At 41.6% G+C, this 24904-nt stretch overlaps 1 protein-coding gene across 1 annotated transcript in view; it reads left to right on the top strand.

Annotated features, from left to right (window-relative positions):
- mmp16a (matrix metallopeptidase 16a (membrane-inserted)) overlaps positions 1-24904 on the top strand; it is an 88223-nt gene that overhangs the window by 45745 nt on the left and 17574 nt on the right. Inside the window, exons 5-6 of the mRNA XM_028569781.1 lie at positions 12172-12333; positions 18012-18229. Of these exons, the coding sequence (XP_028425582.1) occupies positions 12172-12333; positions 18012-18229 (380 nt within the window). The remainder of the gene's footprint in view (positions 1-12171; positions 12334-18011; positions 18230-24904) is intronic.

Here is a 24904-nt window from a genome sequence, read left to right as displayed (position 1 = left end):
TATGACCATTGACTGTTTTGGTAGTTGTTTTTTTAATCTTGTTCAAAGAGAACTGAATAGTTTAAAGTGTCAGTTGAAGTAAAAGCATTGAAAGGACAAATATCAGTTGAAGAGAAGCCAGACCTTCCTCTAAAGTGCTGTGGAGGAGGGTCTGGCTAGTCCACCCAGCATTTGGGGATGATGGAAAAACGTGCTCTGGTTTATTGGCATTTCTTTTAACCAATCACAATCGTCATGGGCGGTGCTAAGCCGGCCGAAAAGGAGGACATACGGCAACATTTCCGGCAGCAACGGAGCAATCCCGGAAGTGGAAGGTCATGACTTGGGTCGTACTGATTTCTTTGCCTCCGCCGAATGTTTCAGAACAACGTTACGGGTCTCTCCGGTCTCTCTCCGTATTTCCTCTACCCCCGCTCTGCTCTTTTTTCTTTTCTTTCGCTCAGCTCTGCGCTGCTCCGCTCTGCACTCAACTCAATTTATTTTTTTATCTCCGCGACTAGGTGGCGTAATAGTTGCGCAACACAACGAATCGATAATTAAATTCGTTGCCAACTTTTTTAGTAATCGAATTATATCGATTCGTTGTTGCAGCCCTAATGGAGTTAAAGAGTAGGAGACGGAAGCAGTTGCGATGTCAGCTGAAGAGTAAGAGATGAAAGGAGTTGAAGAGTAAGAGCAGGCAACAGTTTAAATTAGGCGTGGGCCGGTATACGATTCTGACGGTATGATAACCTTCAGCAAAAATAACACGGTTTCACGGTATTGCGGTATTAGAATTACAGCTTTAAAATGTATGATTTTTTTTAAATGTCTGGGTAAAAATTAAAATCTTTTTTCCCATTGAACACAATGTATTTTATTTTTTAAATACACTGCACACTGGCAGGGAGACAGATTACTAAACTGCAGTTTCTCTCCTTGACCACTCATAAAAAAACAGCTCATACCTTAGTAACGGTATGACGGGAAATGTTCGTGGTTTTGAAACCTTGACTTTTTCAAACCGCGGTATACCTTGAAACCGGTAACCGGCCCGTGCCTAGTTGAAATGTCAGTTGATGTGTCAGTGGTAAAAGTAGTTAACATTTCAGCTGCAGTGGAAGCACTGAAAACAGTTGCAACTTGAACTTTGTAGCAAGTATTGAGACATGAGAAATGTCAGTTGGCAACTGTGGAAAAGCAGTGAAGATTTTCCTTTTTTCCCCAGGAAGATAAGGATTTATTTGTTAATGGTAATCCCTTTTGCTGAACTTAGCAGAGAATCTTAATGACCCAAGGAGGGTCCGAAGTGATGCTCTACAAAGTATTTTTACCTCGACCGCATAAAAAGTGGAGCATTATTGAAGAAGTTTATTTGTACTAGATTTTTCTGGCCTTTTGGGTTTTGTAGGTTTCTTGATAATTCTGTCACCATTATCTCGGTCTAGTTTACTGATACAAGCGGAGTTGAGAAAGTTTTCTCCAGCATTTTTGTGGTGAAGTTCACGCACACATCTGCAGTTGTCCATAGACACAGCTGCAGATGTGTGTGCGAACCATTGCTTGCGAATGCATTATTAATGATTGATGATCACAATGAAAATGTACACACATCCCTGTCTCGCTCACAGGTGCTGCACAGAGATAAACATGACAAGAATAAAGGATGTCCTTTCCTTGGCGGCACTGTTTTCTTCCCTTCTCCTGGTTTATTTACCTCAATTCCACTGGAACGGCCAATATTTGGATCCCTGGCAATGTTCCACTCAGAATTTCTTTACAGAGTCTCTGTAAATAAATAATTACTCCAGTACATATGTTGCTCCCATCAGCCAGGGGTTTGTTCTCTGACAAGCTTGTGAGAATTAAGTGTAATAGATTCAACAGCACAAGTGTTGCTCAACCAATGTCAACAACCTAGAGCGAAGGAAACATAGAGAGGGCCGGCAAATAGGGAAGGGATAGAAGAAGAGGGAATGGGAACAAGCAAGTGGAGCAACAGACTGTTTACAGGATAGTGTTGTTTAATGGATAGTGCGTGGTACTGACACTAACACTGTGTTGTTGACCGCTAACAGTAGGGATGCACCGATTGGCTTTGGGTATCGGCTGATTCTAAGTACCGATCAAGCTGCAACTTCCGGGCCTGAAAAGTGAAGCCAATGCGAAAGTGCCTTAAACCGTCATTCTATCTCATTTCCAGCAGGGGGCGACTCCACAGGCTCCATAACAGAAGCCTGTTTTTATATAAACCCTACTTCTCATTTGATTTATTACCTCAGTAAACGTTTTCAAATGAGTTTATGGTCTTAATCACTACTTTCAAGTCTTTGTCAATACAGCATTATGTTAATTTTTTAAGTCCCCTTTTTTTATTAATTGATTCTATAGCACGGCATGCTTCAAGGCGTGGCTAAATGACATTTTTTTCAGCTTAAACTTTGACCCTCTCACTGTGTGTTTTCACACAAAATGAATACATTTTGGCCGCCTAAATATGTCTGCGATGGATGACTCATGCTAGAAGGGTTGAAAATCGGCGACTTACCCTCTTTAGCGTTTTGCGCCATTTAAACCATACCGAACGGCCCAGCTCTGCCCTTTTGTCCAATTATGGTCACTTCTGGCTCCAAGATACCAGGATGGCGAAAAACTGTATCACTTCGCTACCATTAAAAAGCTGGTAGGCTCTGCTCGGCTGAGTCTGTGGCAGCTGACCATCTGTCCTGCTGGATAATCTTCAGAACAGATATACATTTACTAATCATACAACATCAAATTTGATTGACTACATCGGCCCGATGGTCACAGACATCCGATCCAGCTGTTTGAGTCATTATCAGATCAGTGCATCCCTAGCTTACAGTGGCGTGTTTGTAATGTAATAACAATATAACTTATTTCACCAGTAAATTGCTGCTAAATGACAAAAACAACCAGATGGGAACATTTTACGATAACTTGAATGCACCATGAGGCTGACAAGGCGAGTTTCAAGTAAACACACCGTCTGTGATGTTTTTCCGACAACGGCAGCTGCAGACTGGTGGACGTCCCGTTAAGGCACCGGTGCCATATTAGCACCGGCTCTCGGTACCCAACCCTAGTCATCACTGGTATTTTTCAAATATCAAACATGATGCACAGAAAAGGTCAAATAAAGGGATAACTTTGGTGTGAAGCGATGGGATTTCAGGGAACTTTACCAGTTTATCACTCTTTTTATCACATTAGTATTCCATCTTTATTTGTAGTATTGGTGGCAGGGCAAATACATTATCTACTAACAACGTTTTAATCTATAATGATGCCCGCGTTAAACCAGAAAGGAATGACATTTGGACTCCAACTTGGTTCCTGGAATTTCACATGTGAAAACCTTGGTGTGGATTTCCTGCACTTTTGTTTGTTCAGTGTTTTTCGTTCGTGTACAGCTGCTGTGACGTGAATTTCCTTCCGGGGGTAAATAAAGTGTCTATCTTTGGTCCTGTAAGTTGATTTGGTGAAATGCACCAAATGGCACACTGTGTGTTTCTGTTTTGTCTTGTGATGGTATGCTGGAAGCAGACAGCAGAGTGTGAAAGTGAATCGAGCAGAATGCAGCCATTGTACTTTGGCTGCATTCTTCACAATGGTCACTCTGTCAAGTTGGCCACACAGCTGTGTTTTGACAGCCAGCCGAGCTGTGTGTGCCCAGGGCCCTCTGAGCCAGGCACTGAACCACTGGGCTGAGATTCTCTGGCAGCGTGTCAGTATAACACAGCACTCCTGGATGGCCGTTTTCTCACCGCTGCCTCTCTGCACTTTTTCTTTCTTTTCCTTCTCACTTTACATATCTCCAGCTTCCTTCAGGATGAAGTTTGCTCTGATTTCTGATGACATACCAGCTCAGAGAAAAAAAAACAACCAGTGTCAGTGTTGTGAACTTCACCTCAGCTAGTGGATAACAGCTGATTTCCTTCCTTTTCCTTTTCCTGCTCTCCGCTGTTGAGCGCTCGGCCAGTGTCAGGGACAGTGAAGCACCTACAGTTACGGCAGTGTCACCAGCTTACTCCACATCTGAGCTTTTTTAAAACCATCTTTTAATTAAAGCTTGCCGAGCAATTTTTCCCGTTTGAATTGTCTTAGATAAGGTGTGACCCCTTCTATTCAATGTTACTGAGATTCTGCATTTAACAGTACTTTGACACAAATGAAAGATTTGTATCGGCGCTTCTGTGAAATAGGATTATTTCCTCTCACAGGGCTGTGGGGGAACATCAGAAAAAGAGGTTAGTAACCTCTGCCCATAATCTTAACCCCTTTTTGCATTTACTTGACCATGCAGCGCAAGGTTTTCCAGGACCATTCCTGAAAATGCAGTGTCAGCCACCCAGGGAGTTGTGGGAGCTGAACAATGGGAAACTTTTGAGGTCCTCTGGGACCGAGAGAGGGCCTATGCTTGCTTAGACTTGGACGGAAAAACAACAGCAGTGAGATAACATCAGTAACAGTAGTGGCAGCTGTGTTTCCTAAGAAAGGGTGGAGTTAAAATGGTCAGTCTCGGGGTGGCCTCTGGCTCACCCAGTAAGAGCGTTCACCCCATGTTGGCTGAGTCCTGCAGTGGCGCGGGTTGGAATCCGACCTGCTGCCCTTTGCTGCGCGTCATCCCCCATCTCTCTCCCCATTTCATGTCTAGCCACTGTCTCTGTGTAATAAAGGGAAAAGCCCCCCCAAAAAATAAAAATAAATAATGATCAGTCTCTGCTGGGCATCCTCATCTGTACAATAGGAGGTTGTTATAGCTTTGTTTGTAGGCTTTCGCCAGTTCAAGACGTAAAAACCCCGGCGGGAGGTGGCAGGGGTTGTTGCAGGTGGGAGCCGGAGAAAACCCGAAAAGTTGATCCATCCATCTTCGTCCGCTTATCCGGGGTCGGGTCGCGGGGTAGCGGCTGCCCCAGCAGGGGACCCCAAACTTCCCTTTCCCGAGCCACGTTAACCAGCTCCGACTGGGGGATCCCGAGTCGTTCCCAGGCCAGGTTGGAGATATAATCCCTCCACCTAGTCCTGGGTCTTCCCCGAGCCCTCCTCCCCAGCTGGACGTGCCGGGAACACCTCCCTAGGGAGGCAACCAGGGAGCATCCTTACCAGATGCCCAAACTACCTCAACTGGCTCCTTTTGACACAAAGGAGCAGTGGCTCTACTCCGAGTTCCTCCATGTTTTGAGAAACGCAACCAGGGATCAGACTTCAGGTCAGTCAGTTTTGAGGCGGTGAGAGAGTCCCGTACAGGAAACTACTCTCTCTCTGTCTCTGCCTCTATCGCTGCCACAAGAAAGTTTTGAAACACTATGAGGGTAAAAAAAAAAAAAAAAAAAAAACTGCTTAGGTTTGTGTAACCGCTGACTGTTTGCCAAACAACAAAGCACAGTCAGTCCGTCTCTTTTCTTTCTCTCTTTCTCAGTGAAATAATGCTGCTGCATTCAAGTGCGGTCATGAACGTCGTGATCCGTAAAGGGGGTTAAAGAATACAACAGGACATCACACAAAAATGATTAAAGTGACACTCCCACACCGCCACACAGTCACAATATCGCCGTTTCCCTGTCTGAACACAGCCTTAATGTCTCAGGGGTTGTTGTGTTTTTCGAAAGCTTCCCCTGACTGGAGAGAAAAAAATGTATTGCTTCATAGCCCTGGTAATATGGACAAATTATGAGCATCCAAAAGCTGAGGACAAAACTGAAGAATACAGAAGCCAACAAGTGGACAGCCTACCGGTTAGCCATGCTTTTAGCTGACATCAGGTGTCATGTATTGAGTGAACCACGGGCACTTAGTTAAACAGTAAGGAAGCAGAGAGGGTTACAACCTGAGCTATTATTGCAATTGAACAGCGGTGTCCAAGGCCCCATATCTGATTTGTGGGTTTGTCTCTGTGTGTTTATGTCTGAAACTCGGTATTCCCGTGTCACATGTGCCTCCAGCCAGCAGATGGGCTGTAGCAGCAGTGGCAGGTACAGGGAGCCAGTCAATTATGGAGAAATAGCAGGTAGAGGTTTCTGGTTTCTAATCACAACCCCTGTTTACTTTACCGCAAACCTGTGGGGAAAGACAGGGAGAGCTACTTCTCATCATAAATCTCCAGTGACTCTCCTCCTCCACCTCTTCCACTTTATCTTCCCTTCTTTATTTTTCTGGGTTTTTTTTCTTCTTCTTGGCTGCACTATCTCATTAGCAGCAACCTTGACCTACCCTGAGGAGAGAGTCAGCAGACTGCTGCCACAGGCTGCCACTATGATCATTGCCCACTGGGGAAAAACTTAATTTAACGGGTCTGGATTTATTTATTTTTTTACATCAAATGTAGCTTTTATGAATGCAATAGTTTCTTTGGATGCCTTCTTATTATGCTAAATTCTTGCTCAAACCAGCACATGGCTAGAGCTGGGAAATATATCGATATTATATCGATATCGTGATATGAGACTAGATATCATCTTAGATTTTGGATATCGTAATATCGTAATATGGCATAAGTGTTGTCTTTTCCTGGTTTTAAAGGCTGCGTTACAGTACAGTGATGTCATTTTCTGAACTTACCAGACTGTTGTAACTGTTCTATTATTTGCCTTTACCCACTTAGTCATTATATCCACATTACTGATGATTATTTATAGAAAATCTCATTGTTGAAAATATTTTGTGAAAGCACCAATAGTCAACACTACAATATCGTTGCAGTATCGATATCGATGTATTTGGTCAAAATTATCATGATATTTGATTTTCTCCATATCGCCCAGCCCTACACGTGGCATAGATGAGAATGATGAGTGATAGTATGCTAAAAGTGTAGGACTTTTTCTCCCACTTACAAAAAAAGTGTTGCCCTCAAGTGGGTCATCACACAAGCCCTGCGCAGCTTAGTATTGTATTTCATCTCCTGGCATTGTTTTCTTCAACTGTATCCTGCCCTCTTTCACTGGCAGGAAGGTGATGTTACAAATGCCAGGGTCAAAGGTTACAGTTGTGTAATTTATCATCTCCATCGGTTGTGAATGCAGGAACATTGGAACATATCACAAGATAACAAATAGTCCCGAGCCTTATCATTTTCCTCTCCTTAGTTTTTCCCCTTCTCTTTATCATCCTGTGTTTTCCCCCACTTTTTCTTCATGCATTGTATCACTCCAAACGCCCTTTCTTTTAATTTTACCTCGCCTTTTTTATCTCTTTATTTATCTTCTCTTTTGTGTCCTTGTCTCCCACTCACCTCTTCCTCCCTCCCGTAACTTTGTCTCTCGCCTTCATCTTGCTTCTTTTCTCCTCTTGTACACTATTCCCTCGCGTTATCTCTTTGTCTCTTTCATCCTTCGCTGTCTGCCTCATACTAGGGATGTAAATCAGCAATACAATATTTGCCGATGTCACAAAGTTGGATACGATGCCACATCGATTCAATTCAATTCAGGGGCCTGCGACCGATACGTGACGATACCATGAGCCTGTTTAACACAATCAGTTCCATTTATACTGTATATATTTACAAAAAGCAACTGAAATGTGATTTGACAATTTCATTACTAAGCTCTTTCAGATGTTCAAATTAAAAACAAACTACCGTGTTTAATAAAAAGAACAAAAATTGAGTGGGAATTTCAAAATAAAGGCACATCCTGAAGATGACAATATGTATTGATATTTTAAACTTTGTATCGATAATATTGGATTATTAAGGATTGAATCGATGCATCGATCCAGATGGATGCATCATTACACCTCTACCTCATACCGTCTCTCTCCACTCTCTACCATCCCCTGTGTAGGCTCTGGATACACGTCCATCCAGCTGATAATTAGCCAGGCAGTATAAACCACCTCAGCTTTGTTTGTGGCCCCGGGGTCGCACAGGACGTCCCTGTCCACCACAGCGTGACTTACATAACCAACAGAAGTAAAGTGACAACACTAACATTATATGGCCCTCGGAGGCAGAAAGGCTGACTCAAGATTGAGGGAAAGAACAAAACGGACGGAAAGTCCATCACTTTCCTCGTGCAGCTGATGTGACCAGAGCATTTGTTGTAGCAGGACCTGCACTGGTTCAGCTCTCATGTACTCCTACTGCATTTGTCTGCATATTTAATGACTTATTTCTTTAAAAAAAATATATATATTTGGCTTCTATGGTTTAATGATACCAAAACGATTTATATCCCAAATAATGCATATTTATTTGTAGATGGGTGCTATGATTTATCTTATTGATAACATTCATTAAAGGTATTATTAGTTATGCATTAAAATCTATGGCAGTCCATTTGTGATTACAGCATAACACAGCAGAATGAACACCATTCACATTCCAAACACACTGATAAACTGTGTAAGCTCACTATGATGACATGTACAGTTCAGAGTTATGAGTTGTATAATGCATTAAAACTATGGAGGCCTTTTATATGTATACACTAGAAACTCACACACACTGATGTTGTGATGTGTAGAGGTGTGAGTCTTCACTGATCTCACGATTCAATTTGACTACGATTATCCTGGCAATGATTCGATATGATTGGATACATTTAAGGAAATGTATTATATATTGCTACACATGGTTTTCATCAACAAATTCAAGCAGTCAGATATATGAATATGATATATATGATATATGAATAATGATATATGAATTCCCATTTTTTTGCATCTGTTCTAAAAAGGCACAAGCAACAAGCAAGAAAAATGAACAAGCAACATCATTAGGCAATAATCAATTATGGTCTGTCACTGCATCGATGCAGAATCATCCACGTCCGAAATGCGATGCATCGATGCAATGATCCATTTGAACACCCCGACTGATGTGTAGTTTATCGGTTATATTTACTGTAATGTATTGAAGTCTAATGCAGAAGTGTTGAAAGCCTCCATTTACTCCCATTACATCTATAACTCAGCCCAGGGGCGATTCTAGGATCTGACCTTTGGGGGTGCTCAGCCCCTAATGAAAAGTTGATAGCAGTTAAGCTAGGGGGGTTTGGGGGCATGCTCCCGTAAGATTTTTTTTTTTTTTTTTTTTAAAACCCTTAAATCATGACTTCTTGTGAGTTTTGGGGAAAGAAATAGACAGATTGAGATATGCAATTATGACAAACTATCAACAGATTCAAGGCATCTGCTGTGAAAAAAGATGGAAACTACAAAGCATGATTATTGCAGCACACATACCCAGGGGTGTTGGACGGGGGAGTGCCCAGGGCCCTCATGTGAGGAAGGCCCAAAAATATGCTAGAATTCATAGCTTTGGCTGCAGGGAGGGGCCCATAGAAAATGCCTTTCACAGGGCCCAGAATTTGGAGCTACACCCCTGCACATACCTTGAATGGTAAAATAAGCCTTAACATATTTTTAGACAAGATTATTCATGTTTTTTTTCTGCTGTTGATTTTCAACTTTTTCATCTAATCTAATAATGCCTCTGAACCAGATGGGGAAAAAACAACATCTTTTTCTTAAGAGCCTAGTCCTCCATGAAATGCATATGTAAATATAATGTGAATGGAATGTTTTAAGTGTTTTTGCCCGTATAATATATGTCCACTTTCTCACCTGGTTCTTCCAGGTCCCTCTCTTTGTCCACTCTCTCTCCATCCTTCTCTCTCTCTCCCCATCCTCCTCTCTCCCTCTATCTCCTTCCCTCCGTCATATCACTGACAATCACATACAAAACATTTTGTAATCAACTAGAAAATAATCTTCAAATAAAATAGAAAATAAAACACAGTAGTCCTACTATATACATGTCTTATAGGCTACCTAGCCATTTTCTCACCTTGTTTATCTTGCTCTCTCTGCCCTTCTCTCTCTCTATTCTCCTCGCTCCTTTGTGCTGTCAACCAGAAGGCAAATGTAATCAACTAATCAACAGAGAATGCGTTGTGTAGGCTACCAAAGTAGAGCTGATGAAGGTCCTGCTACTCCCGAAAACATGTCTTTTCGCTTTTTTCTTTTATTTGAGCCGCTTGGGTAACTTTTTTTCATTTTGGCGTTTAGACCATTGACATAACACAAAGGTTTAGACTCGTCTTTCTCCGTCTCTGTGTACTTCCCATTTCTCCTGTCACCGTTTATCTTTGGCGGCGCACTGTGGGACGGACTAGTCCATTTCATTGTGAAAGTAGGGGGTGCTGACCTCTCTCAGCAAGCAGGGCGCCTGCAGCTGCTGGGGGCGCTGATCTGCCAATTCCCCACACAGTGAAATGATAGAAAACAGAAAAACGCTTCGCGGCACAGAGGATTATTTATATATTTTTTTAAGTTAAGTGGCTGCCCGGTTTGCCCGTGCCAAAAACCGCCACTACTTTGAGCACTAAACGATCTCACATTATGACAATAAGGACTTTATTGCACCCCTAAAAATCATCTCAGATCGCAGCCATCTCAAATCGCAGCCTTTGCGATTAGGAAATCGCATTTTAACATCGCGATAGATAAAATCTACCAGTTATCACATTTCTGTACAATAATTGCACTAGCTTCTGTACCACAATTAATTTGACAATGCTATTTTGATGTTTAAAACTGCTTCATTGCACACTGTTAGTCCTCTGCTCCCTCTGCCACCATAGGAAATGGCCTGAAGATGGGGTGACCCTGTTTCCTCCAGAAGTGATTGCTAATTCACTGAGCCCTTTCTCTCTTCCCTTAATCTCCCTTCTCTTCTGCACCTCTCTTTATTTGCTATAAACTCTTATCGCCAGACCCTTCAGTATTACAAGCATGCATACATTTTGCCTCAGTTTCTGTACTTTTACTAGCCATCTACTTTCATTGGAAGACTTTGGCTGAAGAGTAGTGCTTTTTCAGTCCGTCTGTCCTTTTACACCCGTGCAATGAAGTCCTTTACATCAACCTTATTAAAGACTTGCTGTCATTTATACAGTCAAATATCAAAATAGGCCATTTCTCTGTGGTAGTCTGGCCCGTAAATCCTAAGCATTTTACTGTACCTGCTAAGAAGTGATCTGGATCACTGTTTTTATCTGTTGATGCTTTATTCATGTGACAGATTTGCAGCAGATAAGTGCCTCACGCTAGTAGGAATTGCAATGAATAAGTGATGCTCTATTTCATTCCCGTTGAGTCTCTCAGTGTGATAAGAAAGCGAGGGAAAGGTAAAACTGAAGAGAGATGGCAGCGGGGAGAGCATCGGAGGAACAAACCTTGAAATAGAGGATTTTTAGATATTGTTCAAAACATTTGACCAGTTCAATTCAAAATTCCTATTGGAAAAAGCCCTATTTAGTTTTTTTTACCACGGTTGAGTGTCTTTGTGATTTTAATGCCTTCACAGTTTTCCATAACGTTTTATTCATGAAAGTGTACATTTATTCTGAGACATCCTTGGAATCACATTAATAGCTTCCCACAGACAGCCAGTGTACTATTATAAATTATACATAATACATAGCAGTCTAACCCTAATTGTATACCCATGTGTTTCTCAACAATGATGATGAGTTTCTCTATGAGTTGGATCCGACAAATTGGCGAAACATCAGAGAGGAGGAGTGGTTTTTGTTGTTGTTTTGGTTGCCAGTGATGTAAATTGAAGAACTTGAATGGGACACGGAGGGGCGGCTTTAAATCCCAAATATCCAAGGCTAATACAGTTGGGATTGGGTTGGTGCTTGGCTGTCAGCCACAGAGGGCTTCGGCGTCAAAAGGTCAACCAAGTGTAGTCATCGGCTTACCACAGCTCCAGACTAATTACAGAGCGCTGGATTTTCTGTGCTCTGTGTGTGTGTGTCCGTGTGTCTGTGTGTGTGCATATATGAATGTGTACATGTATAAGCCTGTGTAATATTTCCCATAAGTGTCTGTGGCTCGCTCCATAATCCACTCATGAGGTGCGTAAATCGTGGATTAGCTATGCTCACAGACACACATTCACATATGTTTGGAAACATATTATAGCGAGGACGGCACATTTTATTGTCAAACCATGAACTAACCCGAAACGTTTCCCTGTTTATTTTAATCAGGCAGTACAAAACTTTATTTTGAAGGAACCACACTGGCACTGCCAACCAGAACAGGTGCTACTTGTGAGCGATATATAAAGTGCTACAAACTCATTTACAGTGGAGCAAAGCAATAACCGACCGCTCTCTCGTTTTCTCTGTCCCTCCTCTCCCTTTCTGTTTCTAGGTAACGATTTGTTCCTGGTGGCGGTCCACGAGCTCGGCCACGCGCTGGGCCTCGAACACTCCAACGACCCCACGGCCATCATGGCTCCTTTCTACCAGTACATGGACACTGACAACTTCAAACTGCCCATGGACGACCTGCTGGGCATCCAGAAGATTTATGGTAAGCCTCCTGGCTTCATTTAGATGTACAGATTACCTATCCGTCCAGTTAAGGTCTTATTTAAGTTCACCACAGTTGAACTTTAACCAAAATAAAACCTTCGATTTAATCTGCCCCTGCAAGCAAATCCACCAATCGTTGTGATTCAATTGAAATAAATTGATTTCATACCAAACATTTTATTTGGTGTGTGCAAGCCTGACATTTGTAATCATAATTGGAATAATGTATTTTCTGTTTTTCTAACCCAGTTATAGCACAAGATCACTTTGATAACCAGATAAAGCACAAATGTGAGATCAAAACTTCAATTTAAGATCAAAGGAGGCAAACGCTCTTTCTTCAGAGCACCTACACATTTTCTTAGGCTACGTTCACACCGCAAGTCTTAATGCCTGATTCTGTTTTTTTGCTCAGATCCAATTTTTTGTTTGGCTGTTCACATTACCTTTTAAAATGTGGCCTATATCAGATTCCAGTGTGAACTGTTTGCGGTTTTGAACTGACCCGCATGCGCAAAAGAACAATAACAATGACATCAGACGCAGCACGCTGTTGCGCTAAAGTTAGGGAGGTTATGGAGGAAGTCAGCATTTTTATTTATTATTCAGCTTTTATTTTTGCTTACATCAACTTTTTACGTGAGCCGATCCCCGCCCTGGCGATGCGACGCGCGGTTGGGTAACAATGAGGACAGTCCGCCCCGGTTAACAGCCGCACTGGAAGCAGGGGGCCCCGCCCCTCCCCGCGGGGAGAGTGGGCGCAGCGAGGGTTTTTGAGGTAAAAGTCACATCAAATCCGCCTTGGCTGTTCACACTGCGGTCGCATTGAAAAAAATCAGATCTGGGTCGGATTCAGGACCACATGTGGAAGTGGCCTGAATCTGATCTGAAAAAATCAGATCTGGGCTAGATTTCGGATTTGGGCCACTTTGGCCTGCAGTCTGAACGTAGCCTTATTGACACACATTTGGAGCAGTCAGATGCTGATTGCAGTGCTTTGTCTACTCATAAAGCTGATGTAGCTCTGGGGGCCGGTGTATAAGAAGTGTGAAATTCAATTTGACGGTAACAGATTTATGTAAGCATCAGTGTACTCTTCATTTTGACACTCTCTGAGTTGTATTAGTGTTACATCAGGGCGGATGTTGCTAAAACCTCAATTTTAGACGTGCTTTTTTTTTTTTTTTTTTTTTTTTCAATGTAATATGTTGTGGAGGAACCCATCGTTTTTAGATAGTTTGACACCCAGGTTCAAAAACAACTTGGTGGGAAGTGACCGTATTGTCCCATACAGCTGTCGAGGCTGTAAACCAGTCACACTCCGCTGAGATAACTACGGTCTGTCACATGAATGGCTACACACACACACACACACACACACACACACACACACACACACAAAAGAACCTGCCATCTGCTTACATGGTCAGGGCTCGTCCCTCTGGGAGTGACAGACCTGGGCAAGCGATCAAATCTCTCCTCATCCCTCTCTCTTTAACTCCTCTCCGCTGCCGCCCCTCCCTCCTCCTCTCTGTTGTACCAAGAGTTGAAGGGCAGGACAAGTGATGGCAGCTCGTCTCAGTCTATTTTTTTCCCCATCAGTAGTTGGCCTCCTTTTCTTCCTCGTGGCAACAGCGATGTGGAGGCTAAACAGGGACAGTTAAGTTGAATTAGAGGGTGGCGACGTCAAGGTTGAATAACACCAGATGTGAATGGGTTTCCAATAAAGAGACGTATAGTGGAATGTGAAGAGAATTATGGGTGAGGTGAGTAAGCCAAGGAGTAAGAGATTTACAAAGGAAGGTGGTGTAGGAGTGTAAATGGGAATGAGGTGTTGAATTTAGGGCTTTGATTTACAGTCAGTGGGAGCCAGGCAGGAATTGTGGGAAGAACATGTCTGACAGGAGTAGGATGAGCTTGATGTGGAGGATCAATTCTCTGTTACACTTTTGGACATCCAGCTGTTTCTTACCTTAAGGTCCTAGTAAGATTAGAAATGGCTGCTGGTTGCATATATTCCTCAGATTCCTTTTTACAAAGCCATAATAATTTATTAGGGATAATTAACAGCCGAAACTTCACTTTTAGCAGCCTGCAAGTAATTATAAATAATAAAGACAACTCTGGAATTATTCTGTTTGTTTTTTTTAAAAAGAAAATGGCGTACTTCCTGTTTACACAAGCAGCACTCCAAATATCACATCATTCTGATAATTACACTGAACTTCCTCTCAGCACCTAAATATATAAAAGGCCTGTAATCTGTAATTCGGCACTTCGGCTGCATAGATATTAGTAAAGAATCTAATAGTACACTAAATCAAATTTATAAATGTGTTTATGAGTACGTATGTAACACACTTAGGCGCGTGTAGTACATATTAATTCTATACTAATAGTACATTGTTTTAGTAGTTAGTGTATACAAATCAACATGCTTACATATTTAACACTCATCAGGGAGGGTCTACAAATGTATTAAGTTGATTCATGGGAATTGTAGGATCCAGTTTTTTTTTGGGATCTTGACCCATATTAGGGATTTAAAGGTAGGACATCGCAGCTTCTGCTGTATCGAATCAGATTTTTTTTTTTTTTTTTTTTATGCAACTTGTGAGCCCCCAGATTTTATGGAATGGAATTGCTGGATTACCCCTTTAAAGACACTCAGAGATGCTCTTCAGACTCCTTTGTTTTCAGTCTAGACTATTGGTTTCCACCGTTGAGGCGCAGGAGTTGCCAATCACCTCACCAGCTAAGCTCACTGATTAGCTTCCTGCTCTTTGGTTTAAAGTGTACTAATCAGTGAAATGAGCTGCTGCAGTGATTGGCTTGGGCCTTGATTGCATTTAGGTGGCCACTGGTCTAACATAAAGACTTGAAGATATATGGCTCATTGGGGAAAAGATTTGTGGAGTAGTGGATAAAATTAGACTGAAAGACCCCAAATCTGTCAGATGCCTGCCATGTTTAATTTTCCTTGTCATAGTTTGTGTACATGCCCATCTCACTGTGAGCCCTACCAATACTTACATAACAGCAGAGTGCTTTGGCTCCACTAATCTGGGATGTATTTCAGGGGATTTAATTTAGTCAGTGAATGGAATCTCTCGCGTAGACCTGCTGATCAGTTGTGTGGACTGGTGGATGTCTGGCAGAGCAGCGTTCCCTCTTTATCTGATGATCAGCTAGTGTGTCAACTAGTTTGGTGGTTTGTCTTCATTTTCTTTGTTTAATTGCTAATTATAGATTGACTCCTTTAGTTAAATACTTGGTTATTCATTCAGTTCCTTTTTAATCCTCTTTTCATTCACTGACTTGTAAACAATTTGCCGAGTCATTTAATCATTCATTCATTTATTTATGACTCCTGAATGTTTACAGTAGATTTCAAGCTCATGATTTATACATGCCACCAGTACTCATTGATACTTTTCATGAGTTCATATTGCATATCTATTAGGGCTGCCACCTCTTAGTTGATTAGTCGACTAATCGGTCGTTTTGGTTTTAGTCGACTAAGATTTCTTTAGTCGTTTAGTCATTTTTTATGCTTATTCATGCTTAATTACTCATTTCCAAGAAACTTATGAGCACATCTATGGTAAACAGAAGATTTAAAGTGGTGCTTTTGCAGGATTAATTGTGGAGAAACTCAGTTTTACTGATGGTTAATTAACTACATTTATATTGTGCTTTTCTAGTTTTAACCACCTCTCAAAGCGCACAGCTCTGTCAATTCAACAAATCGATTAGTCGACAAAATCCTAAAAGTGTTAGCCGACTAAGAATTTCTTTAGTCGAGGACAGCCCTAATATCTATTCCTGCATCCGTTGGCCCCAATCAACACATTGCAACTCATATCCTTGTTTTCACAGTTACAGTGTGTTATTCATGGGTTGTCATGTGCTCAATTATTCAGACACACACAACCCACTTGCTTGGCCTCGCTCTGTTTTTCCTCTGTTCGTCTCTCGCCCTCTTTCTCTCATGTAAATCATGAATGTGAAATGACGCCAAGGCATGTCTGGGCCTCCCGTTTGCGAGAACATTTTTATCTCTACAGTATGTACATTTTTACTCCGTAGCCTATGCTTTTTGTCTGTTTTATTAATCTTAACATATCATATTATGCTTTGGTGAGCTGAATCGCTAAACTTGGCAGTGTTAAACTTGCATGACCTCACCTTCTTTTTCTATCTTCTCCTTTATCTCTCGTGTGTTATTTCTTTGTCTTCAACTCCTTGTTGCTATTTCCTCTTCATATCTTACCTCATCTTTTCCCAGAGTAGTTACAGTTACAGGTGAATAAATGTAGCTTGGTTTAAACATTTGGCTCTCCTGCAAGCTCAGGTGGCTCGTTGGCTGTAAATGGCACAGTAATAATGAAAGTGGTTCACACTAAATTTGCATGCATGTTTACAACCCTAAATATCTAAAAACTCTTGTACATATAAACTAGTTTTCCTGCTCAGGGCTAATGTGTTCAGAAGAGCTGGAGAAGAGAGTCAGTCTACAATTATTATCTCTGTCCTAAATTAGTTTTCTACTTTGCCTGATATACCCTTGCTTCATTTGATTGAATAGTTTGAAAAGAATAAAGACTGGGGGAAACTGCTAACCTGGGTCTGTCCTAGGGTAGCACCATCCTCCAACTACCTCTAAAGTTCTAAAGTTAACTAATTCACATGTGACGTCTTGTTTGCTTAATTTGTATGGTCCTGACAATTCTTTGGCCAGTCGCAGTGACTTCCTGGAGTCTTGTCGTCACTCTGGTAGGCAAGCAGTCACCACTGGTTGCCTGGCAACGTCATGTGTTATTCAGTGATCTTTAGCGATGCTCGAAATCGGATTTTGTTACCATTGGACAAAACAGGCTAGCTGCTTCCTTCCGTTTCCAGCCTTTGTGCAGAGCTAAGCTAACCGGCTGCTAGTTGTAGCTTCATATTTAGCGTACAGAGATGATAGTGGTATCAATCATCTTACTCTCAGCAAGAAAGCAAATATGCGTTGTGATGTCGTTTTTCTTTGCAGCAGGCGGGGTGTAGGGCAGAGAACAGCCACAACGCGGTTGCAAGCAAACAGAGGTTTTCATTTTAGAGCAGTCTTTTTCAGAAAATAGTCCAACGCAAACCAAATATCTTCACTGGAAAGTCCTGGAAATTTAGGTTATTTTTATGATGTTGGTCTCTCTACAAAAACTCCTTTTTGCTCTCTGCCTCTGCTTTCTTTTTCTCTCTCATTGCCTGAGCACCTGCTTTAATCAAGGGACCGAGGCATTTGCCCCCGTGCGGTGCATTCTGGGACCTGTAGTTCAGGTGGTGGCCATCTTGTCATGGGGTAGCCACTCCTGTAAAGGAACATAGCGTCCCTCTACCACACGTCCCCTTGTGATGTCACAGCGTATTTCCCAAAATGTCAAACTATTCCTTTAATAGATTTGTTTACAGTTTACAGGAGAGTTTTAACTTGTGAAAAACTCAGATTCACATTTAATATCTTTCATATGCACTTAGCTGCATCCATTGCAATGTGTTTACAGTATATATATATATATATGACAAGTTGTGGTCTAAATGAAACCACTTGCCCCCAGACATCTCTGGTTGCAAATGGTACGTGTTGCAGTTCTATGTATCACGACAAGTGAGATATTTTTCTCTGACTGCCTCCAGGGCCTCCTGATAAGCTTCCCCAGCCAACCAAGCCTTTGCCAACGGCGCCCCTTCCTCGCTCCCATCCGCCATCAGACCCCCGCAAGCCAGACAGGCAGACACGACCTCCGAGGCTGCCCCCAGGAGATAGGCCGTCCCACCCCAACGCTAAACCCCACATCTGCGATGGAGGCTTCAACACCCTGGCCATACTGAGGAGAGAAATGTTCGTATTCAAGGTAAGTGACGAGTCTGTCATATCAAAACAAACCCGGGGCATTTTCACATTTTGTTTGTTTTGAAGAGTCATTATTAACCCTGGAGCTGTTTTACCCCATGCTTGGATTTCGTAGCGGTGTGAGAGCACAGCAATCAATCGTTACAGGCCAAACAGACTTGTCAGATCTTGTTGAAGGGTAGTTTCATATTATATTTTCAAACCAACAATATATGCCCGAAGCGAGTCCTTTCCTGCATGAGATTTACGGCTACAACATGTAACGTAATCGGCTGATAAATGCAACCAAAGAACGACTCATCCCTTGAATCAGACCAATGGAAATGGCCTGCAGGTTTGAATACACCCTGTGGAGAGAGAGAGAGCTTGCTAGAGAGCTTCAAGGATTACCTAAATATACAGAGAGTGGGAGCTGTTCTGCTAATCTGCTTCATGTTTAGTATTTGCATATTGTGCATAATGTGGAAATGGCTCACTTGGATGTAATGTAAATTATTTGGTATTTTTTTTTTTTTTTTTTTTTTTTTTCTATACGTTAGTAGAGAAGAGAAAATCTGACACTGTGGTTATAGCTTGTAGAAATATGCCGGACTCTCCTCAATTATCTTAAAACGAGTGGCTGTGTATTCCAGTGCATAATTAAAGCAGCTATTATGTCTAAAAGGAGCTCTTTCCAGATTACTTTAGGCCATTTGAGCAGGAGTTTGGGAGAAATGGATGTTTTACTAAGAAGAAACACCATGCCTACATGCATACAAACTCAGCCTGGTTTTCATTCTCATGCAAGAGAAAAAAGTGTACACATGTCCCTTAATGCATCTTTATCCTTGGTCTAAGCTCGTAAGCGGAAGACCTTGGCAACATGCGGTAAGCAACAGAGAAAAACCTTGGGGCAGCACACAGATGTCCTGTGTGGAAAATGAGTGCATCTGATGCTTTATATGAGTGTGATTGTATTTTTTTTTTAAGGGGCTATAAATAGATAGTATTCAATGGTTAAGTGAGAGGCTTGTGGAGCCAGGAGGAAAACCCCTTGCTGTCCTCTCTCATCACTCTCTCTGAGTGTTTTCTTTACACTCAAATACATAAATCCATCTTGGAACCAGAGCTGTTACCTGTGAAGGTATTTAACCAAAATTACACTGTTCACACTGTCTCTGTTTGTGGGAATAATAATATCTTCCAATAGCTTCGGGGGAGGCAGTAGCTCAGTCTGTGGAGAGTTGGCTTGGGAACCAGAGGGTCGACGGTTCAAGTCCCTGTACGGACCAAAGTATGGAGTGTGGACGACTAGCTGGAGAGATGCCACTTCACCTCCTGGGCACTGCAAAGGTGTTCTTGAGCAAGGCACCGACCCCCACCCAACCACTCAGGGCGACTGTCCAGCAGACGTAGCCCACTCACTGTGACATCTCTGCATTTGTAGGACCAGAGCATGTGTGTGTATTTCAGGCCTGTGTATAGTGCTTTTTAACAAACAAAGAGTGTAACGTTTTATTTTCTCCACTGGGGATCAATCACATTTTTTTTGTTAGTCTAAATACAGCCTCTGTCTCTATCACGTTGGTGCCTGCAGTAGCTGCTGTCACCCTTTAGTACTCCTAGGGCAGCAGCCTGATCCGATGGAGTGATGAGCATCATGGGATTTCTGCTCAGAATTGCTGTGGAGACAAAAAGGATGTTCCGCATCAGCCAACCTTTTTATTTAGTTTAGGAAGTGAAATATACAAGGCCAGTTTGGCTTTAATACACATGTAGTGTATCTGTGGGTTTGAAATGGAATTTAGGGGCATTGGTGCACTAACAAATTGACTTTGCAATATAACTTTTTTAAAGAAGGATGTCTGTAGTGTGAGCATGCCAGTCCCTCCTCCTTTAATTTGTCATAGCTAATCAAACTTTGCTTCGATGTTGTTTACCTGATGTTTCTTGAAATGTGCATCCGATAGGTATCCCTTTGTGTTTTTACCGTGCCGTTCTCCTGTTGTACGTCATCCAATCTGACAGATCGTCTTGTAGTGAAAGCTAAACCTGAAAATGATTCTGCTGTCCACACTTTGGACGTGTATTTGTGACACATAGCACTGCCCCAAGTATAATACTAGGGCCATGTACTGTTTATTGTCCCGCTCACATGTATGGATTGACTTTACAATTAACATTTTCTTTTCTTTTTTTGTAACTGTTTGCCTTTATTTTTTATTGTTGTTATTGTGTTTTATTATGCGCTTTAAACATAAGGTACTTCCAAATCATATTTCTTATAATACCTGAGTTGCTGAGATGGGATGTTTTGTAGTTTGTAAGCAGCTTTTCAGCAACTGAGTGTAAATCCAAACATTTTGGTTTGCTGGATTTATTAATATGCTATTATTTCTTTAGTATTGCACTGATACTCTTCTAAATACGCTTTTAGAAACCTTATGAATACATTTTCAGACAACTGTAGCTTAGTTCATGGTAATAACTCCCACATTCCTTAGTGTTGTGTGCCAAATAAGTCTCTAAGCACACTGTGAAGGCCGATCCACAGGGGCCGCATATGTAAATTGCTGTTAGCATTTAACAGCATGGCTCCCCCTCTTGTTTAAACTCTCTGCTTATTACAGCCAGCTTTCCAATTAATACTGTGAATGAAATGTAAGCCTCCATAATTAACTCATAAGCAAAAAGGACAATGAGGTGTGGCAGTACTACTGTACTGTATGTGCTCTGTAGATGAGAGGAGTGTTTGCATTCAAATGGAACTCAAAAAACAACCAACATGCAAAGGCTATAAACAGACATGTCTGTAATCCAAATTTTAAGCCACATTTTAGAGTTCTGTATATGTAAACAAAAATAAAAATGAAAACGGTAAAGTGTATGAAGTAGGAGTGTGAAGTGGGCATCACCACCGATGTGAAGAGGGCTTTGGCTCCATCAGTTTAAAGGTTTTGATGAATGTTTCTCTCTGTTGGCCTTGATTAGAAGCTCACATTTTTCCAAAGGTGTTGAGGAATGGAAGGGAAAGACTGACGCAGAGGGATGATTTGTTACAGAACACATGAAAGTGCAGTTGTAAATCCACTTTGTTCCCATCATTAGGACCACCAGTAATATCATGACTCATAAATGTTTTCTCGCCTTTTTGCATAATCCACGTCTCGGCCAGTGAATCAAATGTCTTTAGTAGAGTGAAATCAATAAGGGATCACTGGTTTGACTTGGATCCACTCTGTAAGTGTGTTTCACAGGAGGAGCAGGTGGTCCTAATATTTCTTGATTCTCAGTGAGTGTTTTGCCAATCTTCTCCAAGAAGACTGAGGTATCAAGTTAATGCCTTCTTTCCTCCTGGTAGATGAAGCCGCCCAACTGTAAAACCGTTGATCTGGAGTACTAATTGGAGATGTTTGTGTTACTCTAGAGCTTGATATATTCCCTTTGGAGCATGCCAAGGTCTACGTATTGGACTAAAGACTTGTTTGAATGATGGCTGACTGAATAGGAATGACTTACAGCTGGCTCTTTCCTCTGGTTTCAGTTTTTATTTGAATTTATGTTTCTTGTTTCTGCCATTGGGTAATTTCTTCTTTTTTTCCCCTTGATTATACGATTGATTGTCCACCTGGTTACCTCATGCTGTAGGTAGCTGGCCTGCACAGCTTGACCCACTTGATTGTTTTGGAAGAGCAGAGTCAAGTCGATGCCAAGTCATTATAGCGGAGATCTCAGCAGTCTCCCAGCCCCCGAGGTCCACAGGAGAGGTTTAGGGGTTGGTTTGGGGGAGTTTCCTATAAAGCGAAACAGGGCTGTCTTCGACTAAAGAGATTCTTAGTCGACTATCACTCGTACGATTTTGTCGACTAATCGATTAGTTGATTTAATCAACAGGTGTGTAAAACTGAGTTTCTCTAGTTTCTATAATCGTGCAAAAGCACCACTTAAAATCTTGTGTTTACCGGAGATGTGCTCAGAATTTTCTTGGAAATAAGTCATAAGTCAGCATGAAAGAAGCATACAAAAATGAATCAACTAAGACCAAAACCTCCGAATAGTCAACTAATCGACTCACAGGGAGCAGTCCTAAAGCAAAAGCTGCATTTACAGTAACAGTCAAAAGTATGGACATGTTTTCTTATTCACTTGAATGCATGTCCAAACTTTTGACTGGTACTGTTTACTGTTGAAATGTAATCTTACTTGGAACCTGTTGGTCTCCTAAAGGGAAAATAAGGCAAAGAGAAGAGTTTCATTCATCATTCATGCCACATCTCTGAAGATTAGTCTGTCAAAACCTTGTATGTGATTATTCCTGCTTGCTTATTTTCTGTCTTTAAAAGTATATTGATGTCTACAGATTTGTAGATTGCCTCCACAAACATTTACATGTAAATAGAAAGTTTTTTTTTCTCAATCAGCTCTTGCAATAAGATACCAGAAAGTTTTAACAAAAGTTTTTTTTCCCGTGCTAGACTTTCAAAGCCTTTTCTCAGTTAGTCACGCTCACGATGTGCACTACGACAGGCCCCTGCAGCCGCAGGCCTTTTAAAAATGTTTTTTACAACCCAAAATGGTGAAACCAGGCGTCTCACTTTGCCCAACAGAGACGTTAGAGAGGTTATTGTTTTAAAAACATATTTAAATGTTCCATTTTCAGAATCACTACATAGTGCAGCTCATCAAGAACTGTGAGAGAAACTTGTCTTGAAGGCAAATGTATTCCGTATTAGAGCAGGACATAGAAGTTTTGTTATTATCAGTGTCAAGTAGTGGAGCGAATGAAAAATGTTGTATTGCACTTCTATAAAGTTGGCGAACACACAAAGAGACAAATTTTATGAAAACATTTAGAAAAAGAATAGTCAAAACCTGTGCAGCAGAGACATCCTAACTTTTGGTCCTTACTATTAGTCATACTGCGAAAACGATGGATCCTATATTTCCCATAATGCAACCCAATAGTTGATTAGACCCACTTCTTTCAAACCCCACACCTCTAATTTGTAACGCAGGCTTTCTGTTAAAAAATATTTAAGTTTAAAGCCAAAGCCGATGACATCATCAGGGTTATTATTTCAAACATGGGAAAGCTGCTTTAAGAGCCGCAGAAGACATTACTCTTTCTTTTCATACTCCTTGAGATGTGTAAACCACACTTCATGTGTAAAATTGGATTAGTGCCTCTTTAGCTTCAGTGATAATGTTGCAGTTACCAATAAAGGAGGTAAAAGGTTAATTATCTCCGTTACACCCTCCAAATTTAGGAATTGAAGTCGAATAAGCAAGCCTGACTGAAACAATGAAGAAAAAAGAATCACAAAAACATTTTTCTTTCTTTACAGCTAAAGGATCTCCGTTTCCTGAACGGAACTGCAACTATTGCAGATCAACAGTAGTTGTAATAAGTGTTGTTTCCAACACTGCTGAGAGGCATCTGATGTTGTTAATCTACCAAGGCAGGTTAGGAGTCATGCTTGTTAAGGTGCAAATTTTTACGATCAATAATTTTTCTCTCCAGTGGGGTGACAGAGGGTCGTCTAAGGTTCACGCAGTCATCTGTGTGGCCGTGTAGATCCAGTGTCACCAGTAAATGCCTCCGTGAAATTACACAGCTACCACTTTTATGACTGCAGGCACTTCGGGTTCAACTTTCTGTGAACCCTGAAACCATGTGCTATCCCATAGGAGACAGAGAATCACTCATTCATGTATATGCATGTATACATAGACGGTGGTTTTCTCAGGCATTTTCTCCTGCAGTACAAAAAAATGTATACTAGACCGTGACCTTATCACTTATACTGTCAGACAGTGACCAGACAGCAAGTTACTAAGAGTGCGTTCATTTCCTATCAGGCTCAGAGTGTAGTCAAATATGGACATTTAGTCTCAGACATCGTCCAGCAGACGTTAAGAAGTCTGGATTTAAGTTGATGGCTCACTGCCGTCTTGTCCGATTGTAGAGCCAGAAAATCCAATCCGGGCTTTTGGGTTTTAGGGCAGACATTACCTAGAATATACTTCTATTTAAGTCTTAATATTTTCTTAATGGAACAATAAACTCCACACAAGGACGTACATTACAAGAAGGGTAGTCTCGCGTTGCCAGACCTTCCTCCACAGCGCTGCGGAGGAGGGTCTGGCTAGTCCACACAGCATTCTGGGATGGGAGAAAAACGTGTTCTGGTTTACTGGCATTTCTTTAAACCAATCACAATCTTCTTGGACGACTATGCGCTGTACGGAGCAACAGTGCCTCTGCAAAATAGCCTTGGGAAGGAACTTGTTTTGGTGGAACATATGTACGTTCAAAAGTTGTTTTAGTCGTGCTACAGAAAACTCAGATTGGACAGATAGTCTAGCTAGCTGTCTGGATTTACCCTGCAGATATGAGGAGCAGTTAACCATAGTCCTCATAAATCCACCCCAGTTTAGAATGCCAACACAAAGAAAGTAGAAGTTAACGGACATTCGGCCGAAAATTAGGCACATCCGGTGGAATTTCCACCAGAACCTGAACAATCCCGGGAATGAAACGTCGTCGATATAGACTACAAGAAGAGAAATCCACTAATGCTCTTTTTATTTCTAGAGAAAAGGTTTTTCCATTGACTTCCATACACTTTACAGTCATTTAGAGCCACTTCAAAGCATCAAAAGCCCGATCACTACAACCTTTTATGTTAAAGCGTAA

This window comes from Perca flavescens, chromosome 22 (genome assembly GCF_004354835.1).
Source record: "Perca flavescens isolate YP-PL-M2 chromosome 22, PFLA_1.0, whole genome shotgun sequence".
NCBI classification, from domain to species: domain Eukaryota; kingdom Metazoa; phylum Chordata; class Actinopteri; order Perciformes; family Percidae; genus Perca; species Perca flavescens.
Note: the sequence above shows the minus strand (reverse complement) of the source record. Positions and strands in the feature narration are given on the sequence as shown.